This window comes from Megascapheus bottae, chromosome 16, assembly GCF_031878675.1.
Source record: "Megascapheus bottae isolate mThoBot1 chromosome 16, mThoBot2.hap1, whole genome shotgun sequence".
Lineage (NCBI taxonomy): Eukaryota > Metazoa > Chordata > Mammalia > Rodentia > Geomyidae > Megascapheus > Megascapheus bottae.
In genome coordinates, this window is record NC_143524.1 from 7628664 (window position 1) to 7645955 (window position 17292).

At 47.7% G+C, this 17292-nt stretch overlaps 1 protein-coding gene across 1 annotated transcript; it reads left to right on the top strand.

Moving 5' to 3' along the window:
* Window positions 1-4300: 4300 nt before the first annotated feature.
* On the top strand, window positions 4301-15233 carry Prpf19 (pre-mRNA processing factor 19). The gene is made up of 17 exons (XM_090347591.1): window positions 4301-4513; window positions 6419-6568; window positions 6719-6795; window positions 8363-8504; window positions 8586-8659; window positions 8777-8839; window positions 9823-9864; window positions 9997-10071; window positions 10430-10505; window positions 10604-10713; window positions 12104-12259; window positions 12469-12538; window positions 12717-12802; window positions 13010-13180; window positions 13317-13422; window positions 14736-14878; window positions 15130-15233. Exons 1-16 carry the CDS (start codon window positions 4495-4497, stop codon window positions 14831-14833), a joined length of 1515 nt encoding a protein of 504 aa, XP_090203717.1. The 5' UTR covers window positions 4301-4494; the 3' UTR covers window positions 14834-14878; window positions 15130-15233.
* Window positions 15234-17292: the final 2059 nt, after the last annotated feature.

A 17292-nucleotide genomic window follows, 5' to 3' on the forward strand; every position in this document is an offset into this window, starting at 1 on the left:
GGTACAGAGGAATCGAACCCTGGTCTTTGTGCATGCTAGGCAAGTATTCTACCACTAGGCCAAAATCCCAGCCCCAAGGTAACAACTCTTGAGAGTCACAATCCTGCCCTAATTTCTGTGGTGTGTTCAAACCAGTGGCACAAAATGAATCTTTCTGGGAAATGTAAATGTTTCTGGGTTTGGGACCAATGTGTCCCCACACTGCTGGAGCAGCAGCAGTCTTAACCTGGGAAGTGGGGGTGGGGTAAGGTTGGAGGTGGGGCAAAAGCATCAACATTTGTACATATAACTGCCTAAGAATCTTATTTACTCCAAAAATCAGTTAACCTTGAGACTCAGGGAGAAAAAAAAAAAAGCCAGTAACAACAAACAACAATTACCCCCAAAGCATTGTACTTTGACATGCTAAAAATAGAGACCCTGAAGGCTTTAGAAGCCAGCTCAGACCCCAGGCCCTCCAGTCTCTAACCCCTCTAGCCCCATCCCCTAAGTGCCTGCAGGTGCTTTCTTTGCAAGTATCTTATCTACCTAGAGATGGACACATCTCTAATGGGGAGTTTCAGTGGTCCTGCCTGGGAATCATGTACTAGAGAAGATGAACTTGTTGGTACAGAGACAGGCTTTGTCACAGACTATGAGTCTTCTGATGGCTGCTGTTCACTGGCAGACTTTTATTACCCGAGAGAACAAAGCTTCAAGCCACCATTTGCTGACACCGTGTCATCACCTTTCCCAGAAGTAGAAAGCCCCTATCTTTTAGCTCAGGATACTAGAAAATCTTCATTCCTCTGGCTCTTCTTCATTTCCTATTTTGTGGGACCGAAGACTGGAAAAATGTAATTAAAATAGATTTTTCTCCTATTAATCCACTGTCTATTTATGTTATTTGATCCAATTACCAAAAACCTCAGAGGGTACAGATAATAATTTTTCTCTCTTCTGTACCCTAAATTCTTTCTGATCCTGAAGAGCTGGCCTTTGAAACGGAAAGGCTTTCAAGATGCTCCCCTTGGATATGCTCTGCTTACATCAGAGCCATAACCTATCTAATAGCAGGACACCTCTGCTGCTCACATGCAGTATCTGCTTTGACACATAGAGCCAATAGTTACTAGGTTTCTTAGTCTGTTTTCTGTTGCTGTAAACGAATACCACAATCTGGATAATTATAAAGACTAGGCTTATTTAGTTTGTGTTTCTGAGAAGTTCAAGAATGTAGCACTGGTATCTGTTGGGCACTACATCAACATGGCAGAAGACACACATGGCCAGACAGAGCACAAACTTAAAAAAAAAATGTCCTCACTGGGGCTTGAATTAAAGCCTTTTGCTCTTTTTTTTTGAATTAAAGCCTTTTGCTCTTAATTAGTTTTTCTGATCATGGCTGCTACTGTACCTCTGGAACCACAGCTCCACTTCTGACTTCCTGGTGCTTCGAGAAAATATTCTCATAGGTTTTCCTGCCCATGCTGGCTATGAACCCAGAGTATACTGCCAGTTCAATGTAGTCTACACGCTTTGGATTTGAGATCCCACCTACACAAAAACAAAAGTCATTTATTTCTGGCCGGGAGTTTGGCCTAGTGGTAGAGTGCTTGCTTAGCATGCACGAATACCCGGGTTCGATTCCTCGGTACCACATACATAGAAAAAAAAAAAAGCTGGAAGTGGTGCTGAGGCTCAAGTGGTAGAGCTCTAGCCTTGAGAAAGTCCAAGGACAGTGCTCAGGCCCTGAGCCCAAGCCCAAGACTGGCAAAAAAAAAAAAAAAAAAAAAAAAAAAAGAGTCATTTATTTCCTCTCCTGTCATCCAAGGGCAGGCATGGTGTAACAGTCCTGGCCTCTAAGAGCAAGAATAAGCCAGACATAATTTATGTATAGCAGGAAACTGGGATAGCAAATAGCTCTCTATAAACAATTGAATGACAATAGTTGTTTGAAATTGATTGGAGGAAAATCACGGTGCTGTGGAGAATTTTTTTTCTGGTTATTAATTGGAGATAGGAGTCTTACAAACTTTTTAGTGCCCGGGCTGGCTTTGAATTCAATCCTCAGATCTCAGCCTCCTGAGTACCTAGGATTACAGGCATGAGTCACTGCGCCTGGCTATGTAGAGAATTTTATCTCTAATCAACCACACACGCGCACACACAAACACACACACACACACACACACACACACACACACACACACACACACACCAGCCAGCCAGCCAGAGGCCACAAGAGGGGCTCTAGAGAAAGAGACATTTAAAACGACACTGAATTTTACACTGGAAGGCTTGGTAGAGGATGTTTGGCAAAGGAGACAGAAAGCATTTCAGGAAACAGTTTTGTTACCTGCCTAAGTGGGTGTGTTTGAGGCATTGAAAGGTCCAGGTAAGACTAGAGAAGGCTGAAGGGAGACAAGAAGGTACAGGACTTGGGGGAAGATTTCCTCTGCTCCTTTTCCTCATTTGTCCTGGGAGTGACTCTGGTCTCAGCAAAAAAAAAAAAAATGTCACTTCTTTAGCTCTTATCTGTCATCCTAGTTACTCAAGGTGTTGAATTCAGAGGATCACTGATCAAACCACACTAGAGAAGAAAGTCTATTGAGACTTTTATCTCTAATTGATAACCACCAAAAAGACAGAAATGGAAGCTGGTGTGGTGGCTCACTCCTGTAATCCTAGCTACTCAGGAGGCTGAGATTTGATGATCAAGGTTCAAAGCCAGCCAGGGCACAAAAGAATCTGAGACTCTAATCTCCAATTAACCTTTAGGAAATGGGGCTTGGCTCAAGGGTAGGGTGCTAGTAGCCTTGAGCTGAAGAGCTCAGGAACAGTGCCCAGGTAGAGTTCAAGCCTCATGACCCACAAAAAAAAAAAAAAAAAAAGAAAGAAAGAAAAAAAAGTGGAGATGTGGCATAAAAGCTCAGAGACAGATCAGTACCCGATCTCAAGACGCCAGGACTGGTACATGCTTCTAGCTACCTTACACTGATTTCTCTTTATAGCACTACTTTCTGGAACTGTTTGTCCTTTTATATATTGATTGTATCTTTTGACCCCCCCCAACACAAAAATGTAAGCTCTAAGACAACAGGAACTTGTCATATTTCTCTTTATATCTCCAGTTATCAGAACAAGGCTCAGAGGAGGCACCTGTTAAAAAAAAAGAAAAGCAACAACAACAAACAAAATGAATGAATGAAAAGTCTGGGGAACAATGTGAATAGATTTGTCCTGATAATTAGATGCTGGCTGTTGTGTGTGTGTGTGTGAGTGGGGGAGGGTGCAATCAGGGTACTAGTTAGGTGCGAAGTTTCTTGATTGGTACAGGAAAGATTGTGTGTGTGTGTGTGTGTGTGTGTGTGTGTGTGTGTGTGTTTATCCTAGAGCTTGAATTCAGGACTTGGGTGCTGTACCTCAGCTTTTTTTTGTTCCAACCTAGCTCTCTATCATTTGAGCCACGGCTTACTTCCAGCTATGAGTGTGTGTGTGTGTGTGTGTGTGTGTGTGTGTGTGTGTGTGTGTGTGTGTGTTTAATTGAAAACAAGCATCTCATGGACTTTACTATTCAGGTTCAGCCTCACAAGTAGCTAGGATTATAGGCATGAACCGTAGCAATGGTCACGGGCTCAGCTGAGCTTTCTTTGCGGGAAGATCTAGCAGTGTCCCTCAAAAGAGGGCCTAGAAATGCTTGCCTCAGGGCCATGCAAGGTACAGCAAGCAGTACAGTCTCAAAACAAGCATTGCCAAGTCAGGTGTTGGTAGCTCTTATCTGTAATGCTAGATCTCAGGGTGAGAGGTCAGCCTGGGCAGGAAAGTCATGAGATTTTTATCTCCAACTAACCACCAAAAAGTTGGAAGCGAAGCTGTGGTTCAAGTGATTTGCTAACTATGAGCAAAAAAAAGCTCAGAAGGGGGAGATATTGTCCAAAAAGAAATGTACTCTTTACCTGACTTATGTAACTGTAAACCTTCTGACCTTCTGTTCATCACTTTAATAATAACAATTTAAAATATTTTAAAAAGCTCAGGACAGCGCCGGCTCTGACACACACACACACACACACACACACACACACACACACACACACACACACACACACACACACACACACACACACACACACACACACGGCACAAAAAGGCGCCGCCAAACAGCTACACCTTTAAGTTCCCACTGCATCTTGGGAAATGTAGTTTCAGATCGCCTTCCCGCCTCCTGCCTTCCGGAACCCATCCGAGTCGATCCGGAAATAGCCGAGCGTTCCGTGGCGCGCCTCTTCCTGCCGAGTTGCATTCTGGGAAAGGGCAGTTTCCGTTAGGTGTTGAAGGCTGAGGCGCGCCACCGGCCCCATTCCCACGTGAAGCGCTACGCGAGCCTCGCTGGGCCGCCGGGTCGGTGCTCGCGCGTCCCGGAAGCTGCGGGGAACCGGAAGTGGCCCGTGGAAGCTCAGGAGCTGGTCCGGGAGCCCCGTGTGAGGCGACTCGGAGCGCTGAGGCGGCGCCATGTCGCTGATCTGCTCCAGTGAGTGTTGGCCGCGTCGGGTCGCGGGAGGCCCGAGAGCGGACCCCGAGGGCGGTGCGGCCGTTGAGAGCCGGGGGTCGGGGCGGAGGCGGGAACGGGCGTCCAGCGGGCCGCGCTCCGGCCTGTCAGCCCCCGAGGGTCACCGGTCCTCGTAGCGGGATGCATTCGCGCGGTCTGCAGGCCTCCTGGGAAGGAAGGGTCGCGGCGTGGGGTCATTCGAGTCCCACCCCCTCGGCGTTACAGCGGGGAACGGGCTCGGCCCAGAGGGAAGCCCGCTCCGGGGAAGCGGCCCCTGGGTGGGAAGCCCGAGGACCTGGTCATGACCCGGGCACCCGACCTCCAGATGTGACTCCCAGCCTCGGGGCCTCAGAAATGGAAAGGATTGGCCCCCGGTGCCTGCTTGTCCGGGGAGGAGCCTGCCTCGAGTATCTCGAGTTTTGTGCAGTTTGGAAAGCGCACACAATTGAGTTTTTAGCCGATAGAGGCTGGGATTTCGGTGTCAGACACAAACAACGCTCATTTATTAATCCCTTATTAATTTTTCACGCGCTTCCAAGACCGTGATCCCGTCTTTATCTTCACAAGAAACCCCTTAACCCATGGTATAAACCCATGGCCCTAAATCCATTTTTCCCCCCTCACTTGCTTATTGTCTTTTATTTTGGTATACACGTCTTTTCCGTTCTTCGTGTTTCATCACCAGGACACTAGATGTCCCATCACTTTCTCTGCTCTTTTTCCTTTAATCCAAAGAAGGAAAGGAAACAAACAGAAAAGGGGCTGTCACCCCGAAGAAACTATAGCTTACCAACTATTTTCACTTCCACGGTTTCATTTGCCCAGCACCAACTTTTGAGGGGAGGGAAAACTTGTCTTGATTCCATGATTGAGCCTGTAAGACGAACTGACAGTGGCAGATTAATAGGAGGAAGACCATATTTCATTACATGGGTGGGCACCAGAATCCTTCAAAATAGGAGTCTTCAAGAGGGGGAGTTTATAGAGAAGTACAAAAAGAAAAAAGCTTGGGGCTCTAAAAGAGTGACACACTAGTGACACACAGGTTATGACAGGGTGAAGAGAATTAGATGGAAATAAAAACTGTCTTGTGCTGATAAAAAGCCTCACAAGTAGTAAAAGTTGTTTTCAAGCAGCCTTCAAAACAGTAGGTACAGTTCTGAGTATGAAGGCCTCCAGTCCCCTGCCAAGGTTAGCTCATCTTTTCTGGTTATGGGAATTTGAGAGAAAATTCCAAGGACAGGAGGACCAAAAAAGTGCCAGAGACTTTGGTTTTGATCCTGGCTTGTAAGGCCTTCCAGTCTCTTTATTAGTTCAGTGTACACAACATGCCGAAGCTGCATACTCTGGGTATCATTTTTTTTGAACCCCAGTACTCAAGCACTCATTCCTTTACCATCTAAATGTTTACCAAGTACTTTCTAGGTATCTGTACTGTCATCTGCATTATAATGGAGGTCAGAGACCAGCTGTAATCCCTGCCCTCAAGGGCTCATGATCTAGTCTGAAGTGCTTATAGCCATGCTCTGTACCTAGAAAACACTGAAAATATTTAATATAGTGCTTGTCACATTGCTTTGAAATTTCTGATGATTCATCCAGAGCTTTAGACTGAGATGGATGGCTGCAATTTGAGCAATGTCTCTGCCTCTATATCTCTTCAATGTTCCTAGGTATCTTTGTTCAAAAAATGGTCAGGGCTAATTGACTGCCATCGAGGTACCTGGCACACAGTTGTGTTCGTATTCATTTGTTGATTCTCTTGCTGTCAGGAGGCTAACGGAGAAACCAGTTATGTAGCTAGAAAGCATTTGGGAACCAAATGAAGAAGCCCCTGAGCCCAAGATTCCTTTTTTCCCCAAGTTCACTACCTGCTTTCCTCTGCAGTTTCCAATGAAGTGCCAGAGCATCCATGCGTGTCCCCTGTCTCTAATCACGTGTATGAGCGGCGGCTCATTGAGAAGTACATTGCAGAGAATGGCACCGATCCTATCAACAACCAGCCTCTCTCGGAGGAGCAGCTCATTGACATCAAAGGTGCCTACTGAGGTCCACAGTTCCGAGCCACCATAGCTCAGCTTAGGAGGATGGCTGATAGTGGATTCCATTGGCTAAAGGGAAAGGCATTGGGAGGTGGGTGAGACTGGATCATATGGTTCTTCATACCTGTTTTCCCTCATTTGGCAGTTGCTCACCCAATCCGGCCCAAACCTCCCTCGGCTACCAGCATCCCAGCCATTTTGAAAGCCTTGCAGGATGAGTGGGTGAGTTCCTGGAAGAGACTCTGTCTCCCTCACTCTAGTAGAGTGCATCACTGGACTACCACCCGTGGGCTAGAAGAATGGAGCATTGTTTCCTTCTGTCCCTCACTCTCCTTCCTTCCTCCATTTCTTCTTCTGGGGACCAAACCGAGCGCCTCGCTAATGCTAGGCAAGTGCTCTACCATTTGATTGCACTCTTATTTATTTTTTATTTTTGTTTGTGTTGGTCCTAGGGCTTGAACTCAGGGCCTGGATGCTGTCCCTGAGCTTATGTGTTCAAAGCTAGTGTGTTCTACCACCTTGAGCCATAGCTCCACTTATGGTCTTCTGGTGGTTAGTTTAATTGGAGATAAGACTCTCTCAGACTTTCTTTCCCAGACTGGCTTGGAACCATGATCCTCAGATCGTCCCTCCTGAGTTGCTAGGATTACAGGCATGAGCCACTAACACCCTAGTTTTCTTACCAGCTTTGTTTTCTTGTTTGAGGAGCAGGATAGCGAAACAGGAGGGGTCTGGTTATTGGAATCCTGCAGGTCTGGGCTCCAAGCTTTGCTTTGTTGCTTATTAACTATGTGACTGGGCACGCTGCTCAGTCTCTTAGTCCTGATTTTCCTGCCTGACTACAAAACATAGATTACATGTGTCTCTAGGTTTTATAGGGAGAAAGAATAAAATTAAAATAGGAGTTTTTCACGTCAGGGACTTTTTTCTTTTTGTTGGTTGTGGGGCTTGAATTCTGGGCCTGGGTGCTGTCCCTGAGCTCTTCAGCTCAAGACTAGTGCTCTACCACTTGAGCCATAGTGCCACTTCTAGTTTTCTGGTGGTTAATTATAGATAAGAGTCTCAGGGACTTTAGTGCCTGGGCTGGCTTTGAACCTCAGTCCTCAGATCTCAGCCTCCTGAGTAGCTAGGATTACGGGCGTGAGCCACCAGCAACTGGCCAACATTAAGGACTTTTTTTTAATTATGGCTAAGAGGAATACCTGGTATATAGATATCTAAAATATGGATGGATGAAGCCAGAAACTAGTAGCTCATATCCGTAATCCTAGCTACTCAGGAGGCTGAGACCGAGGATTAGATTTGAAATCAGCCTAAACAGAAAAGTCCATGAGATTCTTCTCTCCAGTTTACCACCAAAAAGCCAGAAATGGAGCTGTGGCACCAGTGGTAGAGTGCCAGAACAAAAAAAGGGACAATGCTCAGGCCCTGAGTTTAAGCCGAAATACTGGCACTAAATAAGTGAGTGAATGAGTGAGTGAGTGAGTGAGTCTTGAGGGACTATCTGGTTTAGTCCTAACATGGCACAAATGACTAATGGAGGCAGCAGTTATGTTACTCTCAGAGAGGTGACACATAACTACTATTTGCTGGGAAATCGGAGAAGGTGGGAGGTGGCTCCCACTTATGTCTGTGTGCTTAGCTCCGGGTGTTTGTCTGCCATTGCATCCAGGGTCCCTGGATGTTGCTTGGTTCTCTGAACAGCTCCTGTGGGTTTCAGCACAGAAGGTAGCATCTCCTCCTCAGGGCCTGAACCCTTCCTCCCTCCTAGTGACCTTTCCCTTCCCAGGATGCCGTCATGCTGCACAGCTTCACCCTGCGCCAGCAGCTGCAGACGACGCGCCAGGAGCTGTCCCATGCTCTCTACCAGCACGATGCTGCCTGCCGTGTCATTGCCCGTCTCACCAAGGAGGTCACCGCTGCCCGAGAAGGTGGGGCTTATCCCCAGGTGTCCCCACTCTGGATGGGCTCTGCTATGTAACAGCCCCTTTCTAACATTTCTTTTTTTGCAGCTCTGGCTACCCTGAAACCACAAGCTGGTCTCATAGTGCCGCAAGCTGTGCCGAGCTCACAGCCCAGTGTTGTGGTGAGTATTCTTCCACCTGCCAGCAGCCATTTCTGCACAAGCTGTCGTTGTGCAGAGCAGGAGAGCACCTCCCTCATCTCCAGCATTTGTGTTTCTCACCCACTTTTCTCTCGGCAGGGCGCAGGTGAGCCCATGGACCTGGGTGAGCTGGTGGGAATGACCCCCGAGATTATCCAGAAGGTAAGTCATGCTCGCACGTAATACGAGTGCTTTTTACCTTGGGTCCATTGCCAATAATAAAACCCACGTGTGGGGAGGAGCATGGAGTACAGCAGAGCATGGACTCTGGAACCGAGTTGCCCAGGCATGTATTTTGGTGTGGCTACTCATAAGCTTTATGCCCATTGCTCACCTAGCCAACCTTTCTGTGGTTCATTCCTCTAGTTTCTAACCTGTGAGCAGTGGCACCTTCTTCACAGGCCTGGAGAAAAGATTTAAATTATTGATAAATGCAGTGCTTACATCTTGCTCCAGTGGGAGTTCTTTGCAGATATTAAACTGCATTGTTTCACATTTTTTCCCTGTTAGACAGGATAGGAATCTTCATCTTTATGGCTGAAGCACTTTGAGACTGAGATTCAAAGATATAGCCTAGAAGAGGTAGTGCTGGGCTCCTGATTCATGTCCAGAGCCCTCCCTCATGGGGCTTGATAAAGTTTTTCTGAGCTGCTCAGGTGTCCACATTCCAAGTTCTCACTTATGTGGCACAAACCTGAGAGTTCCACAGAGCAGGGGGATGTCTTCCCTGTACCATTTATTATCTCTGTGGCCTGGGAGGTGACTTCTTTTTTTTTTTTTGCCAGTCCTGGGCTTGAGCTCAGGGCCTGAGCACTGTCCTTGGACTTTCTCAAAGCTAGAGCTCTACCACTTGAGCCTCACCACCACTTCTGGCTTTTTTCTATGTATGTGGTACCAAGGAATTGAACCTGGGTCTTCGTGCATGCTAGGCAAGCACTTTAACCACTAGGCCAAACTCCCGGCCCCAAGGCAGGTGACTTCTTTTCATTGAGGTTCCAGTTCCACCACTGTGGAACAAGCCCTAAACACTCACCTATCATATAAGCATAGAACTCTGTGTGTGTGAAAATCCAGATGTGCCTGGCATCCAGTGCACTGGCACAATCATGTGTCTCACATTGTGCCTCTTTACTTCTCTCTCACAGCTGCAAGACAAGGCCACTGTGCTGACCACAGAGCGTAAGAAGGTGAGTCTTTCCCTGAGCCATGCGACGGTTCACCTGACATGGGCTGCTGGGCTTCTTGGGAAGGAAAGAGAGTCATGGAGTCTGGCACTCATTGCTGCTTTTCTTTGGCGGGGGGGCATTGCATTTTCTTAGAGAGGGAAGACGGTGCCTGAGGAGCTGGTGAAGCCAGAAGAGCTTAGCAAATACCGGCAGGTGGCATCACATGTGGTGAGTGGCTGGGCCCCTCCCCCCCCAACTTGGAGATAAGCTCCCAGCAGTCTGGTGAGGCTAAGGTAGCATGGGGAGCAGTGAATGAAAAGCTGTCCAGGGCTCTGGCCTTGTACCTCATTTTGGCTACTGAGTTGCCAGGCTTTGCCTGCTTAGCTCTTAGCTGCTGCATTTCCCAGTAGTACAATGAGCAAGTTGCTGCTTCCAGGCAGAAAGCCAAACTAAATAGATAAGGAATAAAAGTCACTCCTGTTTGCCTGGCTGGCAAGATGATTGGGGTGGAAGTGGGGGAGTTGTGTGGCTTTTGGCCTGCCTCCATTTGGCCATGACTGGGTTTTATGCTGTTCTCTCTGCAAAGGGGCTGCACAGTGCCAGTATTCCTGGGATCCTTGCCCTGGATCTCTGTCCCTCCGATACCAACAAGATCCTCACTGGTGAGTCTGTGGGCCTGGTCCATTCGTGGGCCTGAGGACAGAAGGACGTTCTTCTGCAAAAGGGTCAGTGTACTGACAGTCTCTTGGGTCTTCTCTAGGAGGTGCAGATAAAAATGTTGTTGTCTTTGATAAGAGTTCTGAACAAATCCTGGCTACCCTCAAGGGCCACACCAAGAAAGTTACCAGTGTGGTGTTTCACCCTTCTCAGGTGAGTTCTCTTGGTCATCTGTGCTTATCTTTCTCGAGCCCTGTCTCAGAGGCTTCTGGTCAGTCTTCTTGGTGAAGAAGAGCAGAGGAAGCTCTGATTAGGAGTGGGCATTTATGGGCCTTCAGAGCAGAGATTGCGCTCCGTGAAGGCCTAGACAACAGTCCGGAGGCCAGCAGCAAAGGCAAAATGCTATTTGATACGGTGTCTTTATTGAAACATTAATATAAACTGTAGAAGACAGCTGATGTGTGTCTGAGGAAGATAGAGTCATGCTTCCTCCGGGGTAGTTAGCTTCAAAAGGATGTGAACCTCTGGATAACCTTTCAGGATAAGGGGAGCTCATTAGGCCAGATTAAATGTCTCCATGGAACTTGAGTTTTACTTATAGGGTTGTTTGGTCCAGGACTGCAGAGGTTGTGGCAACCATGCTTTTCTCTTGACCTTGGTTAGTAGGAGATTAAAGAGTAAGATTTATTTATTTATTTATTTATGTTTTGGTTGGTCATGGGGCTTGAACTTGGGGCTTGGGGGCTGTCCAAAAGCTCTTCTGCTCAAGCTAGTGCTCTATCACTTGAGCTACAGCACCACTTCCAGTTTTCTGATGGTTAATTGGAGATAACAGTCTCAGGGACTTTCGTGCCCAGGCTGGCTTTGAACTGTGATCCTCAGATGTCAGCCTCCTGAGTAGCTAGGATTATAGGCATGAGCCATAGGTGGCGCCTGGCTAACAAAGCATATTTTTACTAAACTAACACTTGATTCCAACTAAAAGCACTTTATCTGTTTACTTGGTGTTAGTAGTCTTGCTTTTTGTCAAATTGTTAATAAAAGAATGATAGTTATTTATATCTTGTGACAAAGTCCTAAGCAAAATATTTTACCAAAATAATGGTAAATGCTGTTAAGTTCTCCCTGTTCTACACTGGGTCTTTTTGAAAATTAATTGGTGCCTGAAATCCAGGAACCAATTGAAACATGACCGATAGCCTTTCTCAGACCCAGCACTGTTCAAGCCTGCTCCCTATAGCAAACTAAATTAAGAATTCATTACTTCAATTTTACCATTCACATTTCTCTGGTTCTCCAAATCTGTTGGGAAATACCTGTCAGCGGTAGTTACCCTCTTTGCTACCGGGTCACAAAGTCACCATAGGCTTGATGTTGTCTGACCATTTAAGTACCATTTTAGATTAGCTCTGTTAGGCGTTGTTTGGCTTGGTAGTTCCTGGGTGGGCAGGGCTGAAAAGAGAAGCAGCTGATAATTTTGGCCATCCCTGTTCCCATGTGAAAGACTATTTTGTTTTTATTTGAAAATTAGCTTACGTTAAAGACTGTTTACTCTATTTTTCTTCTTGTCCTCTAATGTTTTGCCTCTTGGCTTTTCTTTCAGGAACTGGTATTTTCTGCCTCACCAGATGCCACTATCCGGATTTGGTCGGTCCCAAACACCTCATGTGTACAGGTTGTTCGGGCCCATGAGAGCGCAGTGACAGGCCTCAGTCTCCATGCCACTGGCGACTATCTTCTGAGCTCCTCTGATGATCAGGTGCTGTTCCTGGCAGCTCCCTGAACTTGAACTGCTTGGAAGAGGGGGGGCCTCTTCTCAGCCACAGCCAGTTTCCTGGGTCCTGGGACATAGTTTCCTTTCTGCAGGAAGAGCTAGCTTTGCTGGGGTTTGCTGTACCATGGGCTCTCTGAAGGGCACTGGACTCTAGGGACCCATTTCTCACTGTCTTCTTTGTCTCTCTTTCTTAGTACTGGGCCTTCTCTGACATCCAGACAGGGCGTGTGCTCACCAAGGTGACGGATGAGGCCTCTGGCTGCTGTAAGTTGCTGGGTGCTTTTGCTTGGTCATTTTGCTTTTGTCATTTGTTCTGAGGAACATATTTACCACGGTGCTGGCCTGGTGCTGCAGGCATAGCAGGAGACAACAAGGGGCAGCCTCGGCTGCTGTTAGTCTCTCTTGGCGGATGTTGATTACAAGCCATCTCCCTTCTTCACAGCCCTCACCTGTGCGCAGTTCCACCCTGATGGACTCATTTTTGGAACAGGAACCATGGATTCTCAGATCAAGATCTGGGACTTAAAGGTGAGACACAGACACACTTTAATTGGAAGCTTGGGGTTAGGGCCATTGTCTGGTTGATTATGGCACTGGGCTCTCTGGTGTTCCGAAGGGTGGTTGTGTGTGGCATGTGTGGAGTGTGCCCACGCCATCCCTAAGTGACACAGGTGTTAGAAGTAGGAGTTTGCTTCTTCTGAAGTGACCTACTTACCACTCAAACCACACCTATAGGAGCGCACCAATGTGGCCAACTTCCCTGGCCACTCAGGTCCCATCACCAGCATCGCCTTCTCAGAGAATGGCTACTACCTGGCCACAGCAGCGGATGACTCCTCTGTCAAGCTTTGGGACTTGCGCAAGCTTAAGAACTTCAAAACGTTGCAGCTGGACAACAACTTTGAGGTACACTCCTCCCCCAACACTTGCTCACTTCTCTGTTTTTTGATTGCTCACTGAACTAACTCTGCTCCTTCTATGTGTCCCCAGCTATCCATACTTCCTGTTCCCTGTGGGCTAAACCTCTTTCTGGTTCTGGCAGGTGAAGTCTCTGATCTTTGACCAGAGCGGTACCTACCTGGCCCTTGGGGGCACAGATGTCCAGATCTACATCTGCAAACAGTGGACAGAGATTCTTCACTTTACAGGTAGGGCTGGTCTTGGGTTCCTAAGGTTGTGGGAAGCCTGGGGCTTGGCCTGGATTTGTCCAGGCTGCTGCTTTTTCTCTCTTCTTGTAGCTGGGGTGGAATTTGGGGCTTTGTGTGCGTAAGGCAAATGTTCTGCTCCAAGGTCAGTACAGTGTTTACTTAACTGCAGTACCTAAATAGATTTCCTACTTCTGGGTAGAGCCCAGGTGTGTGGCTTGCCCTCTGAGAACTCGAAGTGGGGCTCTTGGCACTAGTTAGCCGAGGGTGCCAGCTGATAGTGTGGAGATTGCATGCATGGTAGCATGCCATTTAGATGCTGAATAAAAAGGCTAGCTTCTGTTGTCTTAGTGATTATTTTTTTTTTTTTTTTGCCAAACTTGGGGCTTAAACTCAGGGCCTGGGCACTGTCCTTGGGCTTTCTCAAGGCTAGCACTCTACTGCTTGAGCTACAGCACCATTTCCAGGTTTTTTCTATGTGTGTATAGAACCGAGGAATTGAACCGGGTCTTCGTGCACGCTAGGCAAGCACTCTACCACTAGGCCAAACTCCTGGCTCTAGTGATGAGATTTATTACCAGAATGCAGGCAAGATTCTAGGTGTTTTCTTCACTCCCCATATTTTCCAAGCCGTGCTCATTGTGTCTGTGTTCCAGAGGAGTCACAGCCTAATTATGTTTCCCATGGCTTCAGCTCCATACTAGTTTTGATTGGGAGCTACTTGGGAAGAGTGGCAGCTGGAGGGGACCAGCAGGGGTCGGGGAGGGTGGGGTGGGGAAGGGAACTAGACAGGCTTTTAGTGGGGAGCTGGTGGGTTCTACATGTCATCTGAAATCTAGAAGGAATTGACCCTACAGAGAGAGGGTTGCTTACCCTCAGTCGCCCTTGGCCCAGTGTTTTAGGGCCCAGTTGCCTTGGGTTTGGAGGCTTGTGAGCACCATCAAGCTAACGGTCCTCTCTAGTTACAAACAAGAAGTTAGAACTAAACATATACCAGTAAAGTGAACAACAGCGTTTCCAGCTGAATTGAATTTCACCCAGAAAACTTAGGCAAGAAGGGGGACTGACATTCCTATAGTCATTCATCCCACTAGTGAAAAGTGGGGTGCCTGCTTTGTGCAGGTGCTGGCGCACTGGAGGGGATTGGTGAGCAGGATCCTGTCCTTGTGGGTTTAGTCAGCAGGGACTGCATAAACTAGCAGTACCATGTAGTGTGCTGAGTACTAGCAGGGTGACACAAAGCGCTCCCTACCGCCAGCCCTGAAGGAGGACAGGGAAAAGCCTTCTTGACACCTGCCTCTTGTCTCTCTCCCCAGAGCACAGTGGCCTGACCACTGGTGTGGCCTTTGGACACCACGCCAAGTTCATTGCTTCAACCGGCATGGACAGAAGCCTCAAGTTCTACAGCCTGTAGGCCCTGTGCCTTCTTACAGTAGCTGGGGCCTCATCTCAGCAGTGGGTTAGAGTTAGGGGGAAAGGGGGTGGGGGGCACCTTTTTGGGGAGGGCGGGTGGGGGGTGGGAACATTCATACCATTTCACTCTGGTCTGGTTCTGAGAGCCATGGGGCATAGAACATCCTCATCCATGCAGCCTCCAGGCTCTTTGGGGACCAACATGACCTGGGGGAGCTGTCACCTTGGAAAGGCTCAGGGTTGGAGTCCAGAGCCTCCCCTGGTGGTGACAGCTGTTCCATACTCCCTTTGTTTCAGTTCCCGTGACACAGGCTGAGCCAAGGGAACTGTGAAGCGGGCGGGCAAGAGGGGCTTGTTCAGGTTTTTGTAAGCAGTGATATAGTTTCATTAAAAAAAGAAAACAGTAAGCCTTAGCCTCCTATGTCTGTCTGTACTAGAGATCTTGAGCTGGGGGATGGAGGCAGTGGGCTCGGGAGGAGGGAGCACATGCATACAAAGGAGGTGGCTGGCCATCAGGAAGCTCAGCCTGGGCCTGCTGATCAGGAGCTGTGAATCCGTGGTGGTTCCTTGATTCCAGGTGGTAAACGTTGCTCACCAGCCAAGATCAAAAAGGCGGTCTTATGGACTGGAGTTGATACGTTGATACAGAGCTGGTTGTAGGAGAGTCAGCCAACAAACAGGAAATTAAGAGGTTGGTGACAGATGCGTGTGGAGGGGTTAATGCAGAGTCCTATAGCTGCTTTACATCAAGTCGTGGAGTGCCAGTGGCAGGACAAGGACACTGGGTCCTGGAAGACAAGGAGCTCAAGGGGGAGAAGAGTGGCAGATGGAGGGAAAAAACACAAGATGCAAGGAGTAGGATGGAGGCCAGTGGAGTGTGGTAGCCATTGGGCATGGCCCAGGGAGGGCAGTGCTGATTGAATGCTCTTTGGGGAGTCCATACCCATGGGAACTTGTGCTAGGAGGGGAACTGGAAATGGAATCTGTTGGTACATGGCGTCCAGGTATGCTCTGTAGGCATAGCTCACTCCATCTGCCCTGGGGCCTTGTTCCTAGAAGCTAGTGAATACTCCAGAAATCCCTGCAGCAAGGAAGCATTGTAACCTCACTTAGTTTTGTCCAGGTAGAGCAGTATGTCCTCACTGTGTACCAGCTAGTGGTTCATGGCTCTTGCTCTTAGCACAACCCAGGTGTCAGCTGTTGGAAAGGCTGTGCCAGTAAGCATCTTGGAACCCCCTGGAAGTGGCTGAGCTCTGAGAGGGTTTCCTGCTTTCTCAAGCTTCTATCACAAGAAACCTTGCCAAACTGCTGCCAGTCTTCAAAGCTATGATTTAAGGTGTGATTGTAGTAATTTAATCTATAAAACTTTTTTTGTTTTTGTGGTGCTAGGAATCAGAACATAAACCATGGAACTCATAGCCTTTAAATTGCCAAGCAGGCCATCTATTCCTTCAGCTGGTCCCCCTAGACCTTTTTTGCTTTAGTTATTTTTCATATAGCGTCTTGTGTTTTTATGCTGGCCTAGGAGCAGGATCCTACTATCTGTGCTTCCTCCCTGGCTGGCAACTTGGGCATATGCCTCTAGGCCTAGTTCATTTTCCTCAAATGGAGTCTCACTTAACTTTTGGGGTAGCCTTTCCCAATCTCTAATTCCTTAGTAATTGGGATTACAGGTGTGGGGTACTGTTTACTTTTTTGGCAGTACTAGGTTTTGAACACAAATCTTGGGTACTTGGCAGACAAGGTGGTCTACCACTTGAGACGTAAATCCTAGCCCTTCACACATTTTTTTTTTTTTGCCAGTCCCGGGCCTTGAACTCAGAGCCTGAGCATTGTCCTTATGCTTTCTCAAAGCTAGAGTTCTACCACTTGAGCCACAGCACCACTTCCAGCATTTTTCTATGTATATGGTACCAAGGAATCAAACCTGGGTCTTCGTGTATGCTAGGCAAGCACTCTTACCACTAGCCCAAACTCCCAGCTACTTTTTTTTTTTTTGGCCAGTCCTGAAGCTTGATTGAACTCAGGGACCGGGCTACACATTATTTTAAGAAGAGATCCACCTATAATTCTGAGACAGAGGCAGACAAATTTAAATAGAAACTAGGACAACTGAGCTTTAGGTAGACTGATAGCTAGCTGTGAGCCAAGGGTTTGAGAGTAGGGCCCAGGGCATTCGGAGGTGCCGTTGTCCCAGGAGCTGTCAGTGGTTTCCAGTGTTTCATGTCAATGCACGTCCTCAAAGGTCTACCTAAGGATGGAATCAATTCTTAACTGCGTTCTAGTCTAGGGCAGACTTGGCAGGTCATCTTATCTCATGCTTGAACTTGGAGCACTGACACAAGCAGTCACCTGGGGGCAGTGCAGTGCTCTGCAGTTTTCTCTGTTGGGCTTTTGTGTCTGAAAGGGAACTTTGGGTTGCCTATTTGATGGTGCTGTAATAATACATAAATACATGCA

Excerpts from the sequence above, each read along its gene's own strand:
- Prpf19 (XM_090347591.1), top strand. Across the intron at positions 9,865-9,996 it reads TGACCACAGAGCGTAAGAAG|AGAGGGAAGACGGTGCCTGA; the intron begins GTGAGTCTTTCC and ends GCATTTTCTTAG. Across the intron at positions 13,423-14,735 it reads AGAGATTCTTCACTTTACAG|AGCACAGTGGCCTGACCACT; the intron begins GTAGGGCTGGTC and ends CTCTCTCCCCAG.